Here is a 21,792-nt window from a genome sequence, read left to right as displayed (position 1 = left end):
CGTTTGACACGGGCGCGCGTTTCCGAAAGACGCGCCTGCTGCCAGATCATTTCCCACAGATGACGAGGAGAAGAATCGCGACGCAAACCGTGTAAATCACGGCGAAACGACCGTTTTTAACACATTTCTAACGGAAGATAAGTGCAGTGGCGTTGTGCGGTCAAAATCGAGATTTAACGGCTGTTTTGTGAGCCGTTTTATTGCGAGAAGAAGGCGAAGTAGTATACTGTAATTTATCATACATCATCATTATTGCTCATCACATGATGATCTGTATGTTTTTTGATTAATTTCATGCCACAAAGAACATATGTCCTGTGAGTGTAAATTTTATTTCATATCGCAAAACATTCCATGTATCTTGTATCACACTCAGTTTTGTGATATGTATCTCCAGCAGGTGCGCTGTATTGCGTCCTCATGAAGAACATCTTCCAATAAATGCGCCGAGGGCACGAGGATTGATGACGTGCTTTGACGTCACAAGTTCGTTCGTACAGCCCCCCCCCCCCCCCGCCGAGACCCGTGTCAGTGATGTTTCAGTGGTATAAGAAGAGGCGCCCCGTGAAAAATGTGTTTAGAAAAAAAAATGGAGGGGGCGACAAGACAGAAAAGCACGTCAGGTGGGGAGAAATGAAGAACAGAAAAAAGAACGAGTCGTGTGTGAGAAAAGCGCGCAGGAGTGACGCTCCTTACAGCCGCCTTCCGTAACACCCCATAAGTGCGCTCGCTTCGCGCGCTCAGTCGAACCCGAGGAGCGGCTGTGGGGACTGAGTGACCCCCCCTCACTCAACTCCGCACCCCTGGTGTCAGAGCAAGAGTACGATCATGATACATCACTATCCATAGTATATATCTATGGTGACTTAGTCAACTGTACAATGATTTACATTTATTCATTTAGCAGACGCTTTTGTCCCCTGCATCTCAGCAGAAGTACAATTTATGCATTCCATTAAGAGAAGGAGACATAGCTGCAGACATGTGATTGATTCAAGTAAACCTAGTTTAACCTTACCTTGAGGAAGGTTCCTGCAGGGGGAGGGGGATTTGAGCTGGGAAACCTCATACTACAAAAGAAGGGCCCTCATCACTGCACCACCTGCTGGTACCCATGCGTGGTACCACACCAGTATGCCGCAGTTCTGGAGAAGATATATGGCAGAACAGCTGTACAGCTTTGGGACTTGATCTGTCTGTGTTTCTTTTCATCACAGATTCCAGTCATTTAGATTATTTGTATCTAGCAACGTGTGTTTGTGGTGGTGCAGCAGGTAGCGCCGCTGCCTCCAAACTTCTGGGCTGCGGTTTGGCCGTGGGTTCAAATCAGGCTCAGTCTGTGTGCAGTTTGCATGTGTTCATGTGATCCTCCTGCCCAGAGATGTGTTTCAGGTGAACTGGTGACTCTAAATTACCCTTGGTGGGTGAATGTGTGTGTGATTGTTTCTAAATGCAAACATATTTGCAACACATACATAATGACCAAAGCATTTTAACTACTGTGGCAGAGGCTGCTTACAAATAAGAATTCTAATTATTTTAATACTTCAGCTCCCTAAGGGTGGATCAGAAATTTATAATCATTTCTCTTCCTTCATAAAAAACCTGCACTTAAAAAGAGGAAAGCAGAGCATGATATTCCAGCTGGAAAGGAGACTTTCATACAAACCTCTGACAATAAAACCCTTAATAACTTACTTGCTGTGTTAAAGTGAGACCTAATAATGCTTGAATTGTTAAGTACTTCATCAAATGGGTTTTGCCATCTGTAAACAGGTTTTGCTGAACAAAGTTCAATCGCTGTTGTTGTTCATCACTGCTTGAATGTGGTCCCAGTAGACACACTTTGCTGGGATTCCATAGTGCCACACACTGCTAGAGTAAACACCCACTTATTCTAGGAAAGAATCAAATGAAATCAAATAAAGACACAAGTTTCGAAGTGTCGCGCACAGTCAGAAGGGGGAAGCAGGGAAAAACTTAGTGTTCATACACTGGTCAAAGCTAAAGTAGAAATTCTTGCTGTACTGGACTGAACCTTTCTCTCTGTTTCCATGCATGGCCTGACAGTACGAGTGCTCCCTTGAGGCCTGTCATGTATAGGTGGTGCGAACCCCCCCTCACACACACCCTCAAGGTCAGAGGAACACCTGATATCCTCTTAGCACCACCACAGGCAGGGCTGGATGGAGCACAATGCTCGGTGACCACTCCAGAGTTGTGACCCATCCCTGGAGATAGCCAAAGTGCTCACATTGCAAATCTCCCACTTTCTATTGAGATGGGATACGTGGGCCGGTGTGTGTGTGTGTGGTGGTGGGGGGGACTGACCGGAATTTGTTTAAGGAAATATGCATTTTTACCTCTCAGTGCACTATGCTGACAGATCCAAATTCAAATGACATAAAACATAGAAATGCAAAGTCACATATAGAGTAGAATTACTTCTTACATTAACAATAAGCTATACATGTGGTTGCCCTGGCCTTGGATGATACCACCCATGTAAAGCACTTTACATTTGACCATATATCAAGACTACCTAAAGAATGTACTTTTTTCTAAATTTAAAGTCATGAAGCTCAGTTATTATTCTTCCACAGTGACTTAAAATTCCTTCTACACAGCTGGGACATTTTCCTGGAGTAATTCATGGTAAGTACCTTGTTCAAGGTGTCAGGAATTGGATTCAGACCTGGGAATTGTGATTACGAGATGACGCTCTAACCGCTATCTGCTGCCTCTTTCGGTGAACAGGGGCAGAATCTGCTGAGCTCTTCGATCTCTGCCTGCTTGGTGGTCTCACATACAAAGTCCAGAATCAAAAGCCAAAACGTTGTTCGATTCTGGCTCCAATGAGGTGGAATGAAGTCCCTTTCTTACTCAGAACTGGTGATTTCCTCAACATTCAAGCCTCAAAGCACATTTTATTTTTCAGAACCACTTCTCTGCTCCATATACCTTATTAAAAAAACTTGCAGTCTATCAATTCTGCATACAGGTGTTTGTGTAATGTATGCTGGCAGAAATGATGACACTGGACTAATTAACTAACCGTACTTTGAAAATCATATGTTTGCATCTGTAGCTCTCCATCTGTTTGTGACATTTTTTTTTCTTTATTCCGAATCGTACATGACTTCGGAGAGAAGTATCTGCCAAATGAGTAAATGTAAATTTAAATGTAATCCCATGATTACGTTTGTCGTGGTCATGTTTATTTCTAAATGTCCGAACTGTGTTCCGCACGCTAACCAGAATGCCCGGCTGTATACCCAGCAGCCTAAAGAATACAAACCTTCCATACTGGTACCACTTACTGACGGTAATTTACCCTCTAGCAGCCTTTTAACTGTCATGATCTGTAGATCGTAAAATCAATCTAATTTTAGATGACATGAGAATTCGGAAAGAGTGTTCCCAGAATATCAGCGCTGGGCTCCTCTGTGGTCAGGACATGACTGTTGCTGTGGCTGTCAAACAAAGCGGAATATATGGGCGACCACTAGAACCTGCGGAGATGAGCTCCAGATGGCATCCAAGGCCTGGAAGGAGACGGTGAGAGAGCAGTAACTAAAATACCCCGTTTGACAGTAAATTCCTTCTCTGGTAATGCAATGTAAAGTAATGCCTCACTGTAACTTCTAAAGACTCTGCTGCCATGCTGCAAGGGTTTTAGAAACCATTTGGTCACCTGGGTGTGTTGTATAAACAGTAAACAAACATGAAAGACGGGCGGAGAACAGCCAGGGCCGACACAATGCACTTTGGTAGAGCGAAACAGAACGAGGAAAATCGAAAGTGGGAGCGGAGATCATGCTCCGCGGGCAACAAGGATGAGACTAGAATAAGGTTGAAATGTCAGGTGAGTCACAGGCGAGCCGGAGAAATGGTGCTGCACAGCGTGGATCCGCAGCCCGCGGGCGGCCGAGGCTTAATGTTTACGATGACGGAGCAGCCTGGCAGGGGCAAGGCCAGCAGCACTCAGATTGGAACTTAAACGTGTGTCCAGCAGCAGCCGAGTGGTGACGGAAAAATGGAATTACCATAAGAGGCAGGAGAAATCTATCTGTACCCTTGGGGCCAAATACTAATTGGACCGTTTACCAGGAATCCTGAGCGTGACTACTAACCCAGTTCAGTATCCCTGCGTGAGCTGGCCCAGAAATAGCAGCACTGTGCCAGGCAGGTTGGCACAGAGCTGAAGAGGAGCCTCATCCCCCGTTCAGCCCATACACTGATCCTGGGGGCTCCCACGGAGAACTGCGACGATGACCAATGGAAGACCAATGGAAGACCAGACTGATGTTGTCGGTCCTGGAAGCATCAGGATCAAGTTCACACCTAGTGCTCATGACCTCCAAATGAACGGAAGCCGAAATAAAGAAACCCCAAATGCCTGCCTTGTGACTGGTCTGAGAACTCCCGCAGATCCCGTCAGTGGTTATTTTTGTGCCCTAATAGCTTTTTTTATACCTCCCCCTTCAGCCATCCAGAGGCAGGACAAGGGGCATAGAAAGCATTTTGTGGTCAGCAGTGAAGCTGAAGCCCAGCTGGGAAGGGAGGAAGCTAAATTAGGAGCTAGTAAATACCACTGTTGGTTCATGGAGGCGCCGGTGCTCCCTCCAGCTGTGACAGCTGCCATCGGGTCTGAGAACCGAGCATTTGAGCTGAGCAGCGCATGGACCGGAGCAGCAGGGTGAGCGTAGGGCTTTACCCACGCCAGGGTCCCCTCAAAGCACGGCGATGGCCGTGTTGCAGGGCCATGTAATTTGCTGCTGTGCTCAGAGCCTGGAAACAGCATTGAGCCTGAAGGAAGTGAACAATGGGGGGTAGGAGAGAGCAAGAGAGCATGGGAGAAAGAGAGAGGTTTGGGAAGGAAGTGGCTGCTGTGTGCTTCTGTACCAGACTTCTCCTGAGTGCCATCATTAAGATTTATCTCTAAGGTTCCTCTGTGAACACACACACACACACACACACACACACACACACACACACACATTCTTACAGCGAGTGAGATGTAGCAGGTAAAAAGCCCTGTTGCTTGTCTGTTTGGCAAACTGGGATTTAACTGCACGTTACGGTTTTCATGAGCTCAAGCATGACTCAGACAAGCGGCTCGTGTATGTTTGCTTTCGTTGGAGGGGTGGGGGGGGGAGTGCCGGGGGAGGTCAGAGCCACAGCAGGCTTCACTTTGGAGCGCTCTTCTGTTTAGTCACGATTGCTGGCCAGGCAGATGATCAGGAGTAAATGAGAGAGAGAGAGAGAGAGAGAGAGAGAGAGAGAGAGCTCCCCATCACCCTTCTCTAGATCCCCTCTCACCTTCCCTTGGCAAATCCTTCCTTCGCTTCAGAACGGCACAGTCCCGGTTGCCAGGGGAACACAGCATGTTGACAATAGGAGAAGAATTCACTTCTGTGTTAATCACTGCCTAGCAATAAGGGCTGGAAGGCGGAGGGCGGGGGTACGCTGCTGGGGGGGGCTTGTCCCTCGAAACAGCAGAAACAATTTCAAGATCGACTTTGGTGAACAGAGATCCCAAAAGAAAGAATGGGTATCTTTTCTTCCTTGCTTCTGTACCATATTATGTGGCCTGAATGAAGAGCAGGGAAAATGCCTCAAATATTTGATACCTCCGATCGGTTTATTGTTGTACTGCAGCACAGATGCTCCAGCTCTCAGTCCTGTCCCAACAACAGAAGTGGAGAGTCGTGTTATGCTGGATATACTATATACCCACTACATTCCAAATCCGTGCAGCAAAGGTGAAAGGAATATATTGAATTATTGATACAATGCAGAAGTAAAACAGGCTGGCAGAGATGTAAAGAGCCTTTAGCAGCAGCCCATTCCAGAGGGCTGCTAAAGAAGCTGGAACTGAAGATCCTCCTACGCTACCAAGGCTGATAAACACAGATCAGTTTGTCCTTCTCATTCAGACAGATGCACTATGTTTCTCCCGGGTTCACAGTAGCCCATCACTGAGCAGAGGGCCTTTGTGTGCCTCCTCATTGTCTCTGTAAAAATGGGTAACAGTCACTCTAATAAGCAGCTAACCCTGGGAAAAGGCCACTGATCCTTCATCAGATCCTTGGGTGAGCTGTGAGTAAAGCGACTGGATACAGACATCCCTCCCCTACCGCAGTTTATTTGTCTTGAAATCTGCCTTTTAGGCCAAATCCTGTCATGAGCGGGTTGAATTAACATTATTTATGATGGAAAAAGCCAAAAGGTATTTTATGCATGACAGTGAAGCGCTGTGTAGCGTTACAAAAGCTAGACACTAGACTATCCTCATTTAGACGAGTGTAAGGGTGTGCATATTATTAAAGCTGCATACCTGATTGTGACATGGATGCGAGTGACTGCTTGTGCATGGCCATAAAGGCATAAGGGGAGGAGGGACAATGGTCACATCGCAGACAATATCTGATTCCCGACATTCCCTGTGTGAAGTCCCATGCTGTTACCCTTCACCAATCACAGATTCTGCGAACAGAACAAATAACACCAGCGAATCTGTCCGCAGCCGTGTTTCTTGAAAGAACCCGGCCTATTGCAATTAATAACTGAGTAAAAACTCATTTCTCATAGTATCCCGGTTCAAATCCCACCTCCCGCTGTAATTTTCTTGAGCAAGGTAGGGTATGGCAAGTGCCAAGTCAAAGCTGACCCATAGCAACCACTCACATGGTTTTCAAGGCAAGTCAAGGGAGGAAACAGAGGTGGGTTACCAGGTCCTTCCTCTCCAAGGCGGGGGAGGCAAACACAGGGCCACCGCACCCCAAGCAGGACTTGAACCCCAGACCTGCCACACAGCAAGGTGCCAGCCAAACCCACTGTGCCACTCTGCCCCCTCCCCTTGAGCTAGGTACTTACCCTAAATTGCTCCAGTAAAATTACCCTGCTGTATAAATATGTAAATCACTGAGTAGCTTAACACTCCAAGTTGCTTTGGAGAAAAACATCAGTTAAATGAATTAATAAAAGTAGTGAATCAGCTGTTTCAGTTGTGGTGTTACACTGAAATTAATGTATGGTGGTGACTGGTTGAGGGTGAATGTGACAGAATGTTGTTTTACCATGTTACTGCATGCTAAACATAAATAAGTTCCTCTCACTCACGTTCCATAACTGCTTGTTCAATGAGGGCCACAGTAGTCCAGAGCCTATCCCAGAAGTATAGGGCATAAGGCTCAGTAGGGTACACCCTGGACAGGATGCCAGTTGATCAGTGGGTAGCCACTCACACACTCATTCCATGTTAACTGTTGAGTTCGTCAGCCCCAAACCTGATACCCATTTATGTCAAAATATCACCAAATCTCATTAACATGGACACAGTTACTTCAATAACTGCAACCTCACAAGGCAGCTTCCCTTCATCATTAGTTCATTAATTACTAATACCGTTTTTCTGTGCATGTCACTTCATCAAATGCGCTTAACACATGATCGCAAACAGAACACGGATAGATGTGATACTCAGTGTTCCTGTATTCATTTAATCTTCAGTTCGGAAACAAGACAGAAGAGTAAAGACATGAAATCAATAAACACAATGCAAATGAACTGACACGCTTTGCAATCTGATGTGGATTCAATCTCAGCTCAGTCTGTGTGGAGTTTGCATGTTCTCCTTGTGTTTGCCTGGGTTTCCTCCCAAAGACACATATTTCAGATGTACTGGTGAGTGTAAATGGCTCTGTGGGATAGGGGGGATGATGATTGTAGGATGTTGAGCGTAGTGTATCTAACAATGTAAATCAGCTTGCATAAAGGTATCAGATAAATATTGCATAATAATCACTGCACGTCACTTTGGAGTAAAGCGTCTGCTGAACAAGTGAATGTAAATGTCTCACACTGCTCAACTGTCGGGAGGGACACGAAATCCAAATTTGGTCCTCGTAAATGTGACGGAATGCTTTGCATGCCGCAGTTTGAGTGTTAAATGGAAGCCCTCAAAGTTAAATTCTCGTAACTCAAAGAGGCCCATCTCATGGTATGACTGTAGAATGACCGCCTAACAGCCTAAATACCTTTGTGCTGGATTATTATGCCATCATATAAGAAAATGGTCCATATTATCGTAAGCTGATGTAGTGGGTTTCATTGTACAAGACCCTGCTAAGTGAGGGATGGGTGTACAGAGTAATTGACCAAGACTCTGGAGATGTTAAAAATGCCTCGATAGTGCAGGCTGTGCCCACTGCAGCTTGTCACTCGATTCTGATTATGTTCTTAGGGAAATCCTGGCAGAGGAAACTGATCCTAGCACTCAGCCTCACCTAAATGGCAAAGAAAATCACATTAGAAGAGTCAACACTGAGTTGATCTCACACTGAGCTGTCTGCCAATGCTTCCTAGAAAACCTTACTGAACATCGAGTGTCCCTGCTTTGCCCAGCCAGCACCCAGTATGGTAAACCTAAATCTAACACCAATAAGACGTGATGAGTAACAGCTCTGTGCCTCTTTTCACTTAAGTGTCTGAAACACATCGCCTCAACTTGGATGACACGACCACAAAGACGACCAGACACTTATGGGAAATGGTACCAGATACCTCCTTCATTTCAAACACGGAGTTTGCTGTGGACATGAACTAGCACAGAAGTCCATTATCAATCCAGTTGTGGTAAGCTGTTCCTCCAAATCATGGCCTTCCAGGTATCTCCCTAATTTCCACATAGACCACCTGGACGAAGAAATTTGGTTCCAGTGCCCACTGTCCGTAGAGGTCAGGGCAACTGCATCTAACAGGTACTCTTCCACCTCCCGCTCCAGCTCAGGGTCCTTCTCTGCTGGAGAGGCGATATCTCATGTTATCAGAGCAAGTTTCCATTACCAGGGTATCTGTATTTTTTGATGTTTTTGGTTTTAAATAGACTGGTTTTATGTGGCACTCTTCACCCTCCATACAGCACAAGGGTAAACTGTAAATAAAACCACCCACCCCTCAGCACCTTACTCACCTAATTGTGGGTGACTCTGATGAGTCCAGCTTCTACCCATAGACAATACAGGTGTGCAGACATTGCACAACATTTTAGATACTTTCAGATAATCAGGTTTTCACATCTTAACAGATTGTAATTCATAATAAAACAAAAATGACATTATCTACTGTGATTACAATAATTAAAAAATAAAAGTGAAACGATATACACCGATTAAGGGAGACAAGCAGTGAAGTTGGTCCTAATTACACTTTTGGGATCAGTAGCAGTACCTCAAATTCCATGCACCATGAAATATGTGTCATGTCCAACAGACACCATTTTGCATACAAAATCATAACTACACTGTATTCTTTACCTTACGTGAGTATGTTAGGACACACCGGGAAAGATATTTAGGCATAAAAAAATTCTCCTAGTGAAAAAAGTTGCAAAGTAGGCTGTGGGCATGTAGCCTGAAGGAACCAGTATCAATCTATCTGCATCTGGTGAACGTTTTATGCTGTGGAAAACATTAAATAAAACATGCTTGGTGGAAAGTCACTCAGGTACACCCAACTTGGGGCTCAGCTGGAGATAACAGTAACAGTGATTGATTTACAATGAGAATTCGAGAATCCGCATTATGAGGCTGTACCTAGGGCAGGAAGCAGGCAATATTGGATGAACACAAGTTATTAAAAAAGGAAAAAAGATCCACGGATCTGAGCTTTTTAACGAGGAGAGGGGCCTCTTGTGGGAACCTTGTCTACGCTGCATTCACGGAGGGGGATATGGGGTGCAGAAAACATATATTATATAGCAGTTTCCACAACTGAGTCCCAAGGAGGACACGCTGCATTTCTTCGGATCAGTACCGAAAAATCCTGTTTTAAACGTAGCCCAACCCTTATGAAAGGTGGGGGCTGGCGAGCCAAAGAGCCACGAGCCGCAGCCTCCTGGAGCGTGTGACAGTACCCTCTCTGCTACTGAGGCGTTTCTGCGAGGCACAGAGCAGGGAGATCTGCCTCACTGCAGTTAGTGGGTTAACTTTTCACTGTAGCGTTTCGCTAAAGGACACAAACTCTTCAGTGTTGCGAGACTTTCCACGACTGCTGTCTTTTGGTCTCGTTTCTGCATCAGGCTGCAATGTCCAACACGTCACAGGAAGCACAGGGCAGGTGGCATTCACACCCCCACCTACTTGCTTCATTCTCACACTGCATGTGACACAGCACCAAATTTGCAGAGACAGCCGGAGACCAGCAGCCTGCGGGATCCTGAAAGAGCCCTGAAAATTCTGGAAAACACAGCGGCCTGCAGGTGCGAGGTGCCACTTATGGGCCAGCACTGCACAGCTAAGTTTGAAACAGAGTGACAGAACTTTGTCAGATACCTGGGAGACACCAGGTCTCTTTTTCAACTCTCCTGCAACAATGCAGAGCAACATTTTAGAGTTTCAGTAAACTCCAGCTCAGTCTCTCGCCATCAGACGAGAGGCGGTCAATTTATTAGCTGTCTCCAGAATGTAACCAAACAAGAACAAAAAATGTATAGTAAAATTTACAGCTTGTGTCTCAATTTTAATAGAGTAACATTTGTAATAAAAACAATCTTTCATATCTCATCCATTACAATAATGTGTAAAGAACCATACATACAAAAAACCGAAATGCTCACTACCTTTCACACTCACACAGACATAATTCAGAGAGTGATGCTTAATTTCAACAGCCAATCTCTCAGTACCTTATTAAAACATATATACCCAGACAGTAATCATTTTTGTGCAATACTAAATAAAAAGGCAATTTTAGACTTAAAAGAGAGAGTAACAAACATCTGACAAGGAAAATTTCACAGTAACAAAATAATAATCCATAGTTCCAGGGCCTAAACCAACAACAATTTGTACATATGTGGATTTATGGGTTGTAAAATTAAGCTTATTTGACATTTTACCATAAACTTCATCATACATGTAGAAAACTTGTACACTGAACAAGGAACTGGTCCCTCCGGCAGAAGAACTTCATTAATGGAATTGTTCTAAGTAGCAGCCAGGCACCGAGAGCTACTCTTTACATTATACCCTCCTATAGTCACCCTTTGGGAATGACCGAAATGATGCCCTCTGTTAAGATACCTTAAAAATGTCCTGAAAGAAGGGTAAGACAATGTTAGTGGTCTGCATGTGTCTGAAAGCACACACAGCAAGAAATCATACATTCTCTCTGCAGCCCATGCGAGCCCTAGGCCTTGTTTATATAGCCCTCCTTGATAAGGAAGTCATAGATCTTGCGCGTCTTGTTGACGTCAATCTTGATGAGGGCGCGGGCCTGCGCCAGCCTCAGCCCACCCTGACGTCGGCACTCGTTCAGCAGGGCCTGCTTGTACTCCAGGTAGGCACCGGGCACCAGCCGCACCACCTGACACAGCTGCAAACATCACAGATACAATGTTACTGCTGTTGTTACATGTTTCCTGTGAGAACTACAATGACCAGAAACAGAGAAGGTCACTGGGTTGCCTAACCCTTCTGGCCTTGGGGTTATAAATTTCTCTCATAACAGGTAAAAGTCACTTGCAGTCAAGCTAGAGGTGGTTTCCTTTTAGAAATACATGGAATTTAACCATAAAGGCCTTCAGCCACTGGCTCACATTCCTGTTCAAATTTTGACCTTCCAAGTCTCTGTGTGACCATCAGGGTTGAATGCAAGAGCTATACCTCCTTCTCTTTTTCGTTGAGCTTGTCAGTCCCTGGCAGGCCAGTCAGGTTGAGGGGTGGGGCACTTCTTCTGCTTGTAGCTGCAGGGATAGACAACAGGAAAGTGATCATTGCTGGTGGAGGAAGCAAATCCACTGTGCGCACACATCACCAGCTGAATACAAAGGTGATGAATGCAACAAGTTCATCGCATGCGGAGTGCCAAGGAGCACAAATGTTTTTGCCTATACCATGGCCATGTTCTACATGCCCACCGGGAAATGAGAAACAACCATCAGCAGAAACCTTGGTGGAGCTACTGCTCTAAACCACTTGTGAAAATGTCAGACACCACATGAGGAAGACAGCCCCAGGCTACGCCAAAGTAAGGCCGAGATGGAGAGGAGAGTGACACTGAAAAACACAGCCCTGCTTACCTGAGGAGGAGATGGATGTGACCGCTGGACTGATCCCTGCATCGCTGCAGGGGGAAAAAAGATGTCATGCGTCACTAATGGCCTGTGCGCTGTTTTTAAATCCCACTCCCCGAGAGGCATCCAGAGAGACAATGAATCATCACGCATAACCAACTCAGCCGTGGAATAATCAGTGGGAATGTGGATCTGACCCAAATACCCAGATTAGGAAGCACAATCCAGCAGTGTATGAAATCAGGAACAAACAAACTGGCAAAGAATGTCTCTAAGACACCTCAATAGCCTGGCCTCAGCATATCAGCTGGGATCAAACATGGGACACATCATGGAGGCGCAGCATTACGTATGTCTAGCTACAATGTGGATACTTTGAGAAGCATGTATGGGACCCAGGCGACAGCTTGTGCCAAGTGATACGTTGTAGGAATGTGGAAAACAGCCCTTACATAGCTGCCTGCTTGTGCAGCCATTGTTGGCAGGCACGACCGTCCTGGATGTACTGTAGTACATCACACAACATGGTCCTCTTCCTGCGCTCGTCCTCCCGCACGCGCTTCATTCGTTCATACACCCTGGCACCTGAGGAAATGCGGAGATGATTGATTAGAATTTATCCCTGCTACAAAAACATCCAATAAATTGCAAGGAGCCCCCATTCTGTGTGATTAAGGAACTGGACATGTAATGAAAAGCTAACACCCTATGCTGGAAACTGCTGTTTTAACTTTACAGAAGGTAAATTGACATATTTAAGTTTTATAAATATTAAAATAATCTAGATGTGTAAAACTGCCCAAATCTTTAGCCAAAAGCCTAGTCTACAAAACAATGTAGCAAAAAAGCAGCTCGATAGTGAGGGTGCAAGCAAATGTTTCTACCTTTCTGTTCACCATCATTTACAGTGGGTTTCCTCAGAGAGGAAGCAGGATGTGATCTGCATGCATGAACTATACAAAGCTAAAAACCATTAACAAAAAGCTAGAAACATAATACCATGTGTCCACAATGTGCTCCAACCCCAAGAGACGACTGACTCACTGCAGAAGGACCGGATCCCTGCCTTCCGGTACTCCTGTAGCCTCTTGATCTCCCTCCGAAGCTCAAACTCGACTGAAAATTGAAGAGGTGTCAAGAACGTGTCAGAAGCCTGTACCCACGGGGATCAGAAGGCTTGCAGGTTTACATTTTCAGAAAGGTGCCTAGCTTTGTCAACAAGCTACAGGAAATGTTAATTTTCTCTCATATCTAGGCTTTTTAGACCCCTTGCTTGGGTATCCATCAATACCCCAGTACACCTATTTCTCCATAACAGGGTTCCATGACATTATTGTTAATGTTCCATGACATCGCACCATGAGGCAAATACCCTTTGCGAAATCGATTACCATTATTTCTTATGCACAGAAAAAAAAAAAAAAAAAAATTTCTTGAATTTTAAATAGTTTATGCAAGTCCTCCCTCACATATCTCCATCTAAGGTGAACCCTGCCTCACACCCCAGGGTTCCAGGGGAGATTCAGGAGCTCTGTGAATGAATGAAAATATTTAAAGATTAGCTAGAACATAACCGTTTTTGTTGCAAACATTATGATATATACTGGTGTCACCATTGTTATATAAATATACCATTAGATATTTTTATTCATTTTAGATCACCTTTTTTGTCCAAGAACTGATTTTTTCTGTGCATAAAAAATAATTGTAAGCCACAAATCCTCTCTGAGGCATCCATTATACTCCTGCTGAAACTAGGTAAAGATGCACTACAGTGTAGTTCATATCGGCCTCTCTCACTCTTAAACATCAATGTCAAAATATTTGCCACACTTCTGGCTTCCAGATTGAACGCTATGACGACGAATATCATTTTGTGCAGTCAGACAGGTTTTATCACAGGCCACCATTCCTTTCCTACCATTTGCAAACTACTGAAAATCGTGCATTTCTCCACTCTGGATAAGCCAGAGGTAACTGTCTCCTTGGATGTGGCGAAGGCATTTGACAGGATTGAATGGGAACCGAGTACCGTTTTAAGTAGTGGAAAAAGTTTGGACCAAAATTTATTGCTTGGATTTGTCTACTATACTATTCCCCAACAGCATCAGTAGTTACAAATAATTTAAGGAGACATTTTGATAACTGGGATAAAGGATGGTTATGACATAAAAAAGTTCACAAGACCACTGCCAGTAGTCTTTCACTATGCAAAGCATGTGGACACTATGCTGGACAGTGGTGCTGTGCAAAGATACTAACAAACGTTTAAGGTTACATCATGCCCTACGCTAATGTAGGGCTATGTTAAGATTATTTATACAAATTAAATAAATTAATCATGACATGCTTAAGGTTTATTTCTAAACGTTAGAATCAAAAGCCAGCAGGGAGTGTATTGGTTAGACAAGACAAAGATTTAAATCCTGCCTCCTGCTATAGTACTTTGGGCAAAGTACAGTTAGTTCTTGTATAATGTGATAACTGCATTCCTATGAAACATTTATGGTCTCTGCTTGGACCACTATTTAAAGCGTCGAGTTCAACAAACGCCATTCAGAGCCTACTTGTTCACATGTCATCACTGTTTCCAGCATAATGGGTGGTTCAATATACCAGATTTAGCCAGAATATATTGACTAGGACCACGGAGAGGAGGGGAAAAAAAAAAAAAAAAAAAACCTTGCAGGACTGAGACATAAAATCCACACCTCTGTGTCAAAATATCTGATTCAAACAGTGATGCCTTCATAAAGAATAAAATACCCTGTTTCAGAATAAAACTATCCACTTGATAACAAAAACATCTCACAGTACTGAATAATAAGTCTGGTGTATGGAAAAAAGGGTATTTTCATACGTGGTCAAGGATTTTTATTGTGCGAGACTCTTGTATGAGAACTAAGCATACATTTCTTGATCACCAAGATTCATTTTTAATTTCAAAATTTCTACGGATGTATGTGACTTACGTGCATGGCTTTCAATGAACTTGTCATGTTCCAGAGGCCCCACCACCCTTGCAAATCGCCTCATGACGTCGTACAGATCCTGAACTTCCTTGGGGTAGCGACGCTCCAGCACTGAAGCACACGAAAACAGGTATTACACACCCTCTTACTGTCCTGCACCCTACAGGCATCCACAAAAACATCTCTGTCTGCAAAATCAGAACATGCATTTCATTGAGACGTCCTTCAAAAATGCATTTAAACTTGTGAACTTACTGAGTCAGGCTGCAACCAATAGCCCGAGGAAAGGAACAGGTGGAATGGGTTTGGCGGTTATTCTATGACATAATGCTGTATAAATAAGTAGCCATAACACAGATAAGGAGATCACGAAGACACAGTGAGCTCAATTCCCAAGCTGCAGCTTCTCAAGCAGTGGGAAACTCTCCCTGGCAATCAGTGTTACAGGTGTACTGAGGTTAATGGCCACAGGTCTTGTGCGTCTAGCCACTTCACACTATAAGAGCACTGATAAGCCCGTGGACTTCGAGTACAAGCTGTCAGAATCACAGTCTGGCGGTTGCTATGACAACCAGGCCGCAGTGCCACAGCCACCCTGTAGCTCTGCTTTTGTCTTGAGAGACTACTGAGTGGGTACATGCCAGAAGATAAGCCACTACAACAAAGAAGTGCTGCTTCCCACTACCTCTGTAAGACCACAAAAAAAAAAAAAAAAAAAAACACTGTCAGGCAGTGGCTTGGGAAACAAGCCATTTCCGCAGGGAAAAAGTGAATTATCTTTCAGGGAAGTGGAAGCCTTCACTATTTGCAGCAACCATGAGCTTAGGTGTGTCTATGAAAAACCCCAAAGACCTTACAAGGTTTGACCATCCTCTACACTGCATCTGCCCCATTCATTTCCAAACGGCAAATCAATAACAGCTCATAAAGCTGCCGATTATTTCCAGAATAGACTTGAAGTGTCCATTTCACAGCCATCTATTCATAGGAGGGCAGAAGGATGGACTCAGTCGTCAGAGTTGCTATTCTGAGTTGCAACTGTTAGCGCCCCCCCAACCCACAGGAATCAAATATTCCCAAGAGACCTCTCTCATTAAAAGTTTCAAATTTGCAGTATTTGACCGGCACTCACCAAAGCAGTCCTTTTCCCCTCCAGATAACCCCACCAACTTTTTTCAAAACCACAAAATGAACACTTACTCTGGAACTTCCTCAGGTTGATCAGCCCGTGATCCCGGATGATCCTGAAAAACAAACACCAGCCTCAAACCTGTAAAGTTTTGTCTGTCGCCACAAACTCCTTAACGGAGACTGTTACTCAGATAAACATAATAATGCTCACAGAACTGTGATTTTGATTAACCCCATACACAGCTCTGCAGCCAGTGAGAATAACAACTAGATGACACGCTACGGAAAGTCTGAAAGATGGCACCTTGTGCTTTTACTTTCAAAGCAATCTTCTTCAGCATGTGAAGATACATCAGCAGTAGCCCATGGTTTTTCTCATCATTGATTTTAAGAGTAATTTTGCACCATTATTTTTATGCAAAAACTGACAGTCTGAACCAGTTCTTCCTAGAAATGTCCTCCTTTTTCAGCGCAAGCACGCGAGAACACAGTGTGGTTCCCCAGTGCGCTCTAGTGGGCGAACAGAGAACAAACATGCCTCTCTTTCCACGGGCTCACAATGAAACTCACTTCTTTCTGCGCTGTCGTTCCTTTAACCGGGAGTGGTATATATCAACAACTGCAATCTTCAAGGCTGGAAACACCACCAACACCAACAGGATTAGTCAACCCATTTTTTCCCCACTTCCACTTGCACCACAGTGTAATCTGCTTCTACCTAGAGAATTACAATAGTGTTTCAGTGTGCCACACTGCTTCTTAGATTCAGTTCTGGCAACTAACTTGCTGCACTTCAAGTGATCACTGCAGCGGATCAGCTTGAACAACAGGACAATCTCTCAGGGTATTCATATGGGGGTAAACATCAATCTAACCTAATGGACATTACCCCACTTTCATCTTTCTGACTCACCGTGCAGGATGTCAGAGTCATCGTCCACAAAATCAATGTCTTTCAAATCCCATTCTGCATAGTTGTCAAACTCCTTGCGGTGAGAAACAAAAACAAAAGCTGAGAATCCAGACACATCCTTCAGAATAAGAGAGAGTTGGGGAAAAACTTTATACCATGGGAGAAGGACTAAGTAGGTCAGAATGACTGAGGCTCAGGTTGCACAGGCAGTAATCTGCAAAACCTGCACACGAAACAAACCCTCTCGTGGTCCTCACCTCCATAAAGTCGGCCCTCGCTGGCATGTATCCAGCCATGTCTCTGGACAGCAATGAGTCAAAGGTTGGCCTGGGAGGGTCATCAGAGGCTGGGGAAGACCCACATGGAAAAATGTGCAATATTCCCAATTAGATGTCTTCCCTTCCACCCACCTAATTCTGAGACTCATTCATAAACTCCATCACATTAACTCATTTCGCTGATGCTTTTCTCCAAAGCAACTTACAATGTTAATCTTCCTACAATTATTTACCCATTGGTAGAGCTGGGAAATTTTTGCTGGAGTAATTCAGGATAAGTACTTTGCTCAAGGGTACTACAGTGGAGGCGAGATTCAAACCTGCAACCTTTGGGTCCAAAGGCAACAGCGCTAACCACTATGCAACCAGCTGTACCTACATTACAGTAGTATACTGGGTCTTCCTGAGATGAATGTTCAGTTTACATATTTTTGAAGATGCAAACAGTTTTCCGTTATTAACTTTGATATTTGCTTCACTTGTTCATTTCAAGGTTTAAAAAATGATAAGTGTTGCAGTGTTTTTTATTTATAATGGCTATATCCAAACAGAAGTATGTCTTTATTATTACACTTCTACTGTTTGCATAGATAATAACGCACACAAAATAACTAGGTGTTGATGAATGTTGCGTAGGAGGTAGTGGAGATTTTTTAATTTCAGTAAATTTAAAGAAGATAATTGTAACTTTGTTTCAAATAAAAATGAAAAAGTGTCCCTGCACAGGATGAGCATTAGATGAAAATAGAAAAAACAGCTATAACAAATTCTGTTTTTTAATTCATCACTGATTTACCTGAGGTTTTTACACAACCTACCATATGAATCAAATGGGGAATTTCCATTAAGCTAGTTTTAACTAATTTTGACAAAGTTTTTGGATTTATGGAGGCGTGGGGAACATCGAGTTACGAACAGACTTTGAATCCCAACTGGGTTTGCCATCTGCAGACTCAGTATACACTTATTTCCATGGAAAAAGGGCACAGGATTACATTTATTCATTTAACTGATTATTCTCACCTAAGTGACAGTATTTAGTATTAAGCTACTTAGAACAATTTAGCCTTTTATACTGCTGGATAATTTTTACTGGAGCAAATCAGACCGAGTACTTTGCTCAAGGGCATTCAAAAGGCAGGTGGACCTTCAAGTCCAAAGGTGGGGGCTCTGACCTCTATACCACCTGCTGCCCCACTGCAGTGTGTACTGTATTACAGTGAAATTATCAATACATATTATTTATGACCGGTGCAAATCAAGAGAGACACAACATGGATGCAAGAATAGAGTGAAGAAGGTGGCCTCACGCCGGAAGGGGATTGCTGTGTCGGCGGTGCGCGCCTCCTCCATCTGCCGCAGACTGAGCAAGGTGGAGGAGAAAAGGGGGTTGTTGATGAAGTTTTTCATGTAATGGCTCTCACACTCCTCCTTACTCCTGGTGCGCATCTGATATGCCACGTCCTGCCTGCACAGGGGAGCGCAAACGCACAGATGGTGATGAACCATTGCTCCCAGCAACACTTCAGGCAATTACAACTGAAGCCTTTTAAACGCAATTACAATTATTGCCCTTCCATTACAATTGCAAGGATTTGAGCACAATTATAGATCTTATTCTCAATCATTCACATCAAGGGCACTCCTAATCTGATACCCTTGCTGGGGGTTGGGAAGGCGTAGCGACTATACCAAAGGGTTGAGGTTGTCGAGGGCCGAGATGAATGATAATGAATGAGAACCACAGTTCTGCGGGCGAGCACCAGCAAGCACACTGACCAGTTGCCGAAACCACAGTCCATAACAGCTTCGAGCAGGGCCATCTCCTCCTGGGCCGTCCAGCCAGGCTCCAGCACGGGGAAGTCTGACGTCTGCAGGATGACGGAGAGTTGGAGAGAAAGTCAGTCACACAGCGGTACACTTTACACGTTATTCGTCATATGCTATATACACACCTACAGTGCTTTTAACATTAGTTATGAAGCAGCAGGTGGCGTGGTGATTAGTGCCATCATCTCATAAGGTGACGTTTGAATCCCACTCCTGCTGCGGTACCCTTCATCTGGCTACTTACCCTGAACCGCTAAAGTACTAATATTCTTCTGAGTGAGCAGCTAAATCATTATCTTAATGTTGCAAGATGCTTTGGTGAAAAGCATCAATGAATTAAACACACGTAAATTTGGGGACAGCTGGTAGCGTAACGGTAGAGCGACCACTTTGGGACCCAAACTACTACAGCTGGAGATGGGAATCGAACCTGCGACCTTCGGCCCTTAGGTCGCAGGTTCGATTCCCACCTCCAGCTGTAGCACCCCTGAACAAGGTACCTACCTTAAATTGCGCCAGTGAAATTACCTGGCTGTGTAAACGGATAAATAACTGCAGACGGACTAACACTATACATAGAAGTCGCTTTGGAGAAAAGAGTCGGATAATTGAATGTAAATTCCCCCGTGCAGCAGCGTGCGAAGGCGATGCTGCTCTTACCATAATTTCATACTTGTGGTCACTCTGGTGCTTCTTGTACTCAAATCCCCGGGTGAAACACTAGAAAAACAAGAGCACAAAAGCAGTGTGATTGAACTGTACAGAGGAATCCTTATTATTGCTGCTGCTGTTGTTAAAGCCGCTGGGAATACGAAGCCCAGGGCCGACAGACACAGAGAGAGAGGGGAGGTTGGAGAGGAGAGGAGCCCATATTATTATAATAATTATGATGATAATGATACACAATATATTATATATTATATTCCGGTTCCTTCCTTGCCTGCAGACAGAGCAGCAGCGGCGGCGGCCCGCACTCGGCGCACTTGATGTAGGGCTCCAGCAGGCGGGACGAGCAGCCGCGACACGGAGGCTTATCGAACGGGTCACCTGGGGGGGGGACAGTCGGAGACACACGTGACGCGCGCACACACAGAGTTAGTGAGTCACACACACTCCGGCGTCCACGGCTACAGCGGCGCACGCTACTGCTACTAGCACAACACTCACTCACTCACTCACTCAACAGCGCAGCCGACACAGACACTCAGAGAGAGTGTGTGACTTTACAGCGAAACTAAGCACACCGGAACTGCTGTAACTCTACCGACGGGTCGGGAAGGAAGCGCAGGCAGCTTCACTGCTGCATTTACTCGCCACACCGCACTGCAGAGTCAGTCAGTGTCAGGGACCCGGCCGGCGTGAGCGAGAGATAATAATGCGCTTTCTTTTTTCGTTTCGTCCCGCGCGGGCATATATATTATCCGCACACATTTGTTTCAAACACGTGTTACACAGTCATTTCTTTCTTTTTTTTTTTTTTTTTTTTTTTCCGTCCTTGCGTTACACAGCAATACGCACTTCCGAAAGAGGCCAGATGGTCCATCACGCTGTGGCTGCTCGCCGCGAAGTACCGTAATGTTTTCGTCTCCGCGATTGTGTTTCACTCAGGTCAACGAGTCGGGAGCAAGAGGAGCCCGTGAGGAAGAGCCTCACAGAACCTTCGCTTGCGCCCTCTAGCGGAACCAGGCAGTGGAACGGCTCAGCGTACGGAGGGGTGGTGAATAATAGCAACTGAGTGAAGGTGTAAATTGAAATAGGGGGGTGCGCTGGCGCAGTGGGTTGGACCACAGTCCTGCTCTCTGGTGGGTCTGGGGTTCGAGTCCCGCTTGGGTTGCCTTGCGACGGACTGGCGTCCCGTCCTGGGTGTGTCCCCTCTGGCCTTATGCCCTCTGTTACTGGGTTGGCTCTGGTTCCCCACAGCCCTGTATGGGATGAGCGGTTCTGAAAGTGTGTGTGTGTGTGTGTGTGTGTGTGTGTGTGTGTGTGTGTGAATTGAAATATAGTACTGCACTTAACACAAGGTGAGCTTGGGGTTACACACAAATGCCTGTCTAAGATAAACCTGATAGTGCAGTGGTTAGAGCTGCTGCCTTTGCACCAAAAGGGCACAGGTTTGAATTCCAGCTATACTATAGTAGCCTTGAGCAAGCCAGGTACTTGCTTGCTTTAAATTACTCCAATAAAATTATCCAGCTCTATAAATGGGTAAATAATTGTAGGTAGGTAGCTTAATCTTGTAAGTTGCTTTGGCAAAAAGCATCGGTTAAATGTAAATGACAATCTTTGAGAAATACTTGAAACGCAAGACCAGATGTTGAACAGGTCCAACTTGGTGTGTGAAGAGGCGGGTCGTCAACGGCTCAGGAGACAGGTAGCAGACCTGGGGTAACAAGAACATTCATTCCACGAACCAGGGGAGAAGAGGCACAGCGAACGAAGCTTCTAGAAGCAGAAAGGTGGTCAGGGTTAGGGTCTTGAAGTGGATCCAGAGGTGAGACGAGAGCAGAGGAGTGGTGCGCGTGTGTAGAGTTAGGGATGTTACATGCCAGAAGAGCAGCAGCGTTACAGAAGAGGTGGCGGTGACAGATC

The 21,792-nt window shown here is 44.9% G+C and overlaps 1 protein-coding gene across 1 annotated transcript; it reads right to left on the bottom strand.

The window, feature by feature from the left end:
- Nucleotides 1–10,502: 10,502 nt before the first annotated feature.
- tada2a (transcriptional adaptor 2A) lies at nucleotides 10,503–21,004 on the bottom strand. The gene is made up of 15 exons (XM_018748191.2): nucleotides 20,722–21,004; nucleotides 20,144–20,250; nucleotides 19,864–19,923; nucleotides 19,153–19,244; nucleotides 18,684–18,841; nucleotides 17,353–17,441; nucleotides 17,096–17,168; nucleotides 16,753–16,816; nucleotides 16,252–16,295; nucleotides 15,052–15,162; nucleotides 13,124–13,195; nucleotides 12,532–12,664; nucleotides 12,086–12,129; nucleotides 11,670–11,749; nucleotides 10,503–11,379 (listed from the first exon to the last, which is right to left on the bottom strand). Exons 1-15 carry the CDS (start codon nucleotides 20,744–20,746, stop codon nucleotides 11,194–11,196), a joined length of 1,338 nt encoding a protein of 445 aa, XP_018603707.2. The 5' UTR covers nucleotides 20,747–21,004; the 3' UTR covers nucleotides 10,503–11,193.
- Nucleotides 21,005–21,792: the final 788 nt, after the last annotated feature.

Source organism: Scleropages formosus, chromosome 10 (genome assembly GCF_900964775.1).
Source record: "Scleropages formosus chromosome 10, fSclFor1.1, whole genome shotgun sequence".
Taxonomy (NCBI): Eukaryota; Metazoa; Chordata; class Actinopteri; order Osteoglossiformes; family Osteoglossidae; genus Scleropages; species Scleropages formosus.
This window is presented reverse-complemented; position numbering and strand designations above follow the sequence as displayed.

Bases quoted from the DNA above. Each gene is read 5' to 3' on its own strand.
- tada2a (XM_018748191.2), bottom strand. From the start codon at position 20,746: ATGGACCATCTGGCCTCTTTCGGAA. The intron at 18,842-19,152 runs GTCAGTGTGCTT...TCCCCTGTGCAG, and splicing joins GACTGTGGTTTCGGCAACTG to GCAGGACGTGGCATATCAGA. The intron at 11,380-11,669 runs GTATAGCTCTTG...TGATGTTTGCAG, and splicing joins TCAACGAAAAAGAGAAGGAG to CTGTGTCAGGTGGTGCGGCT.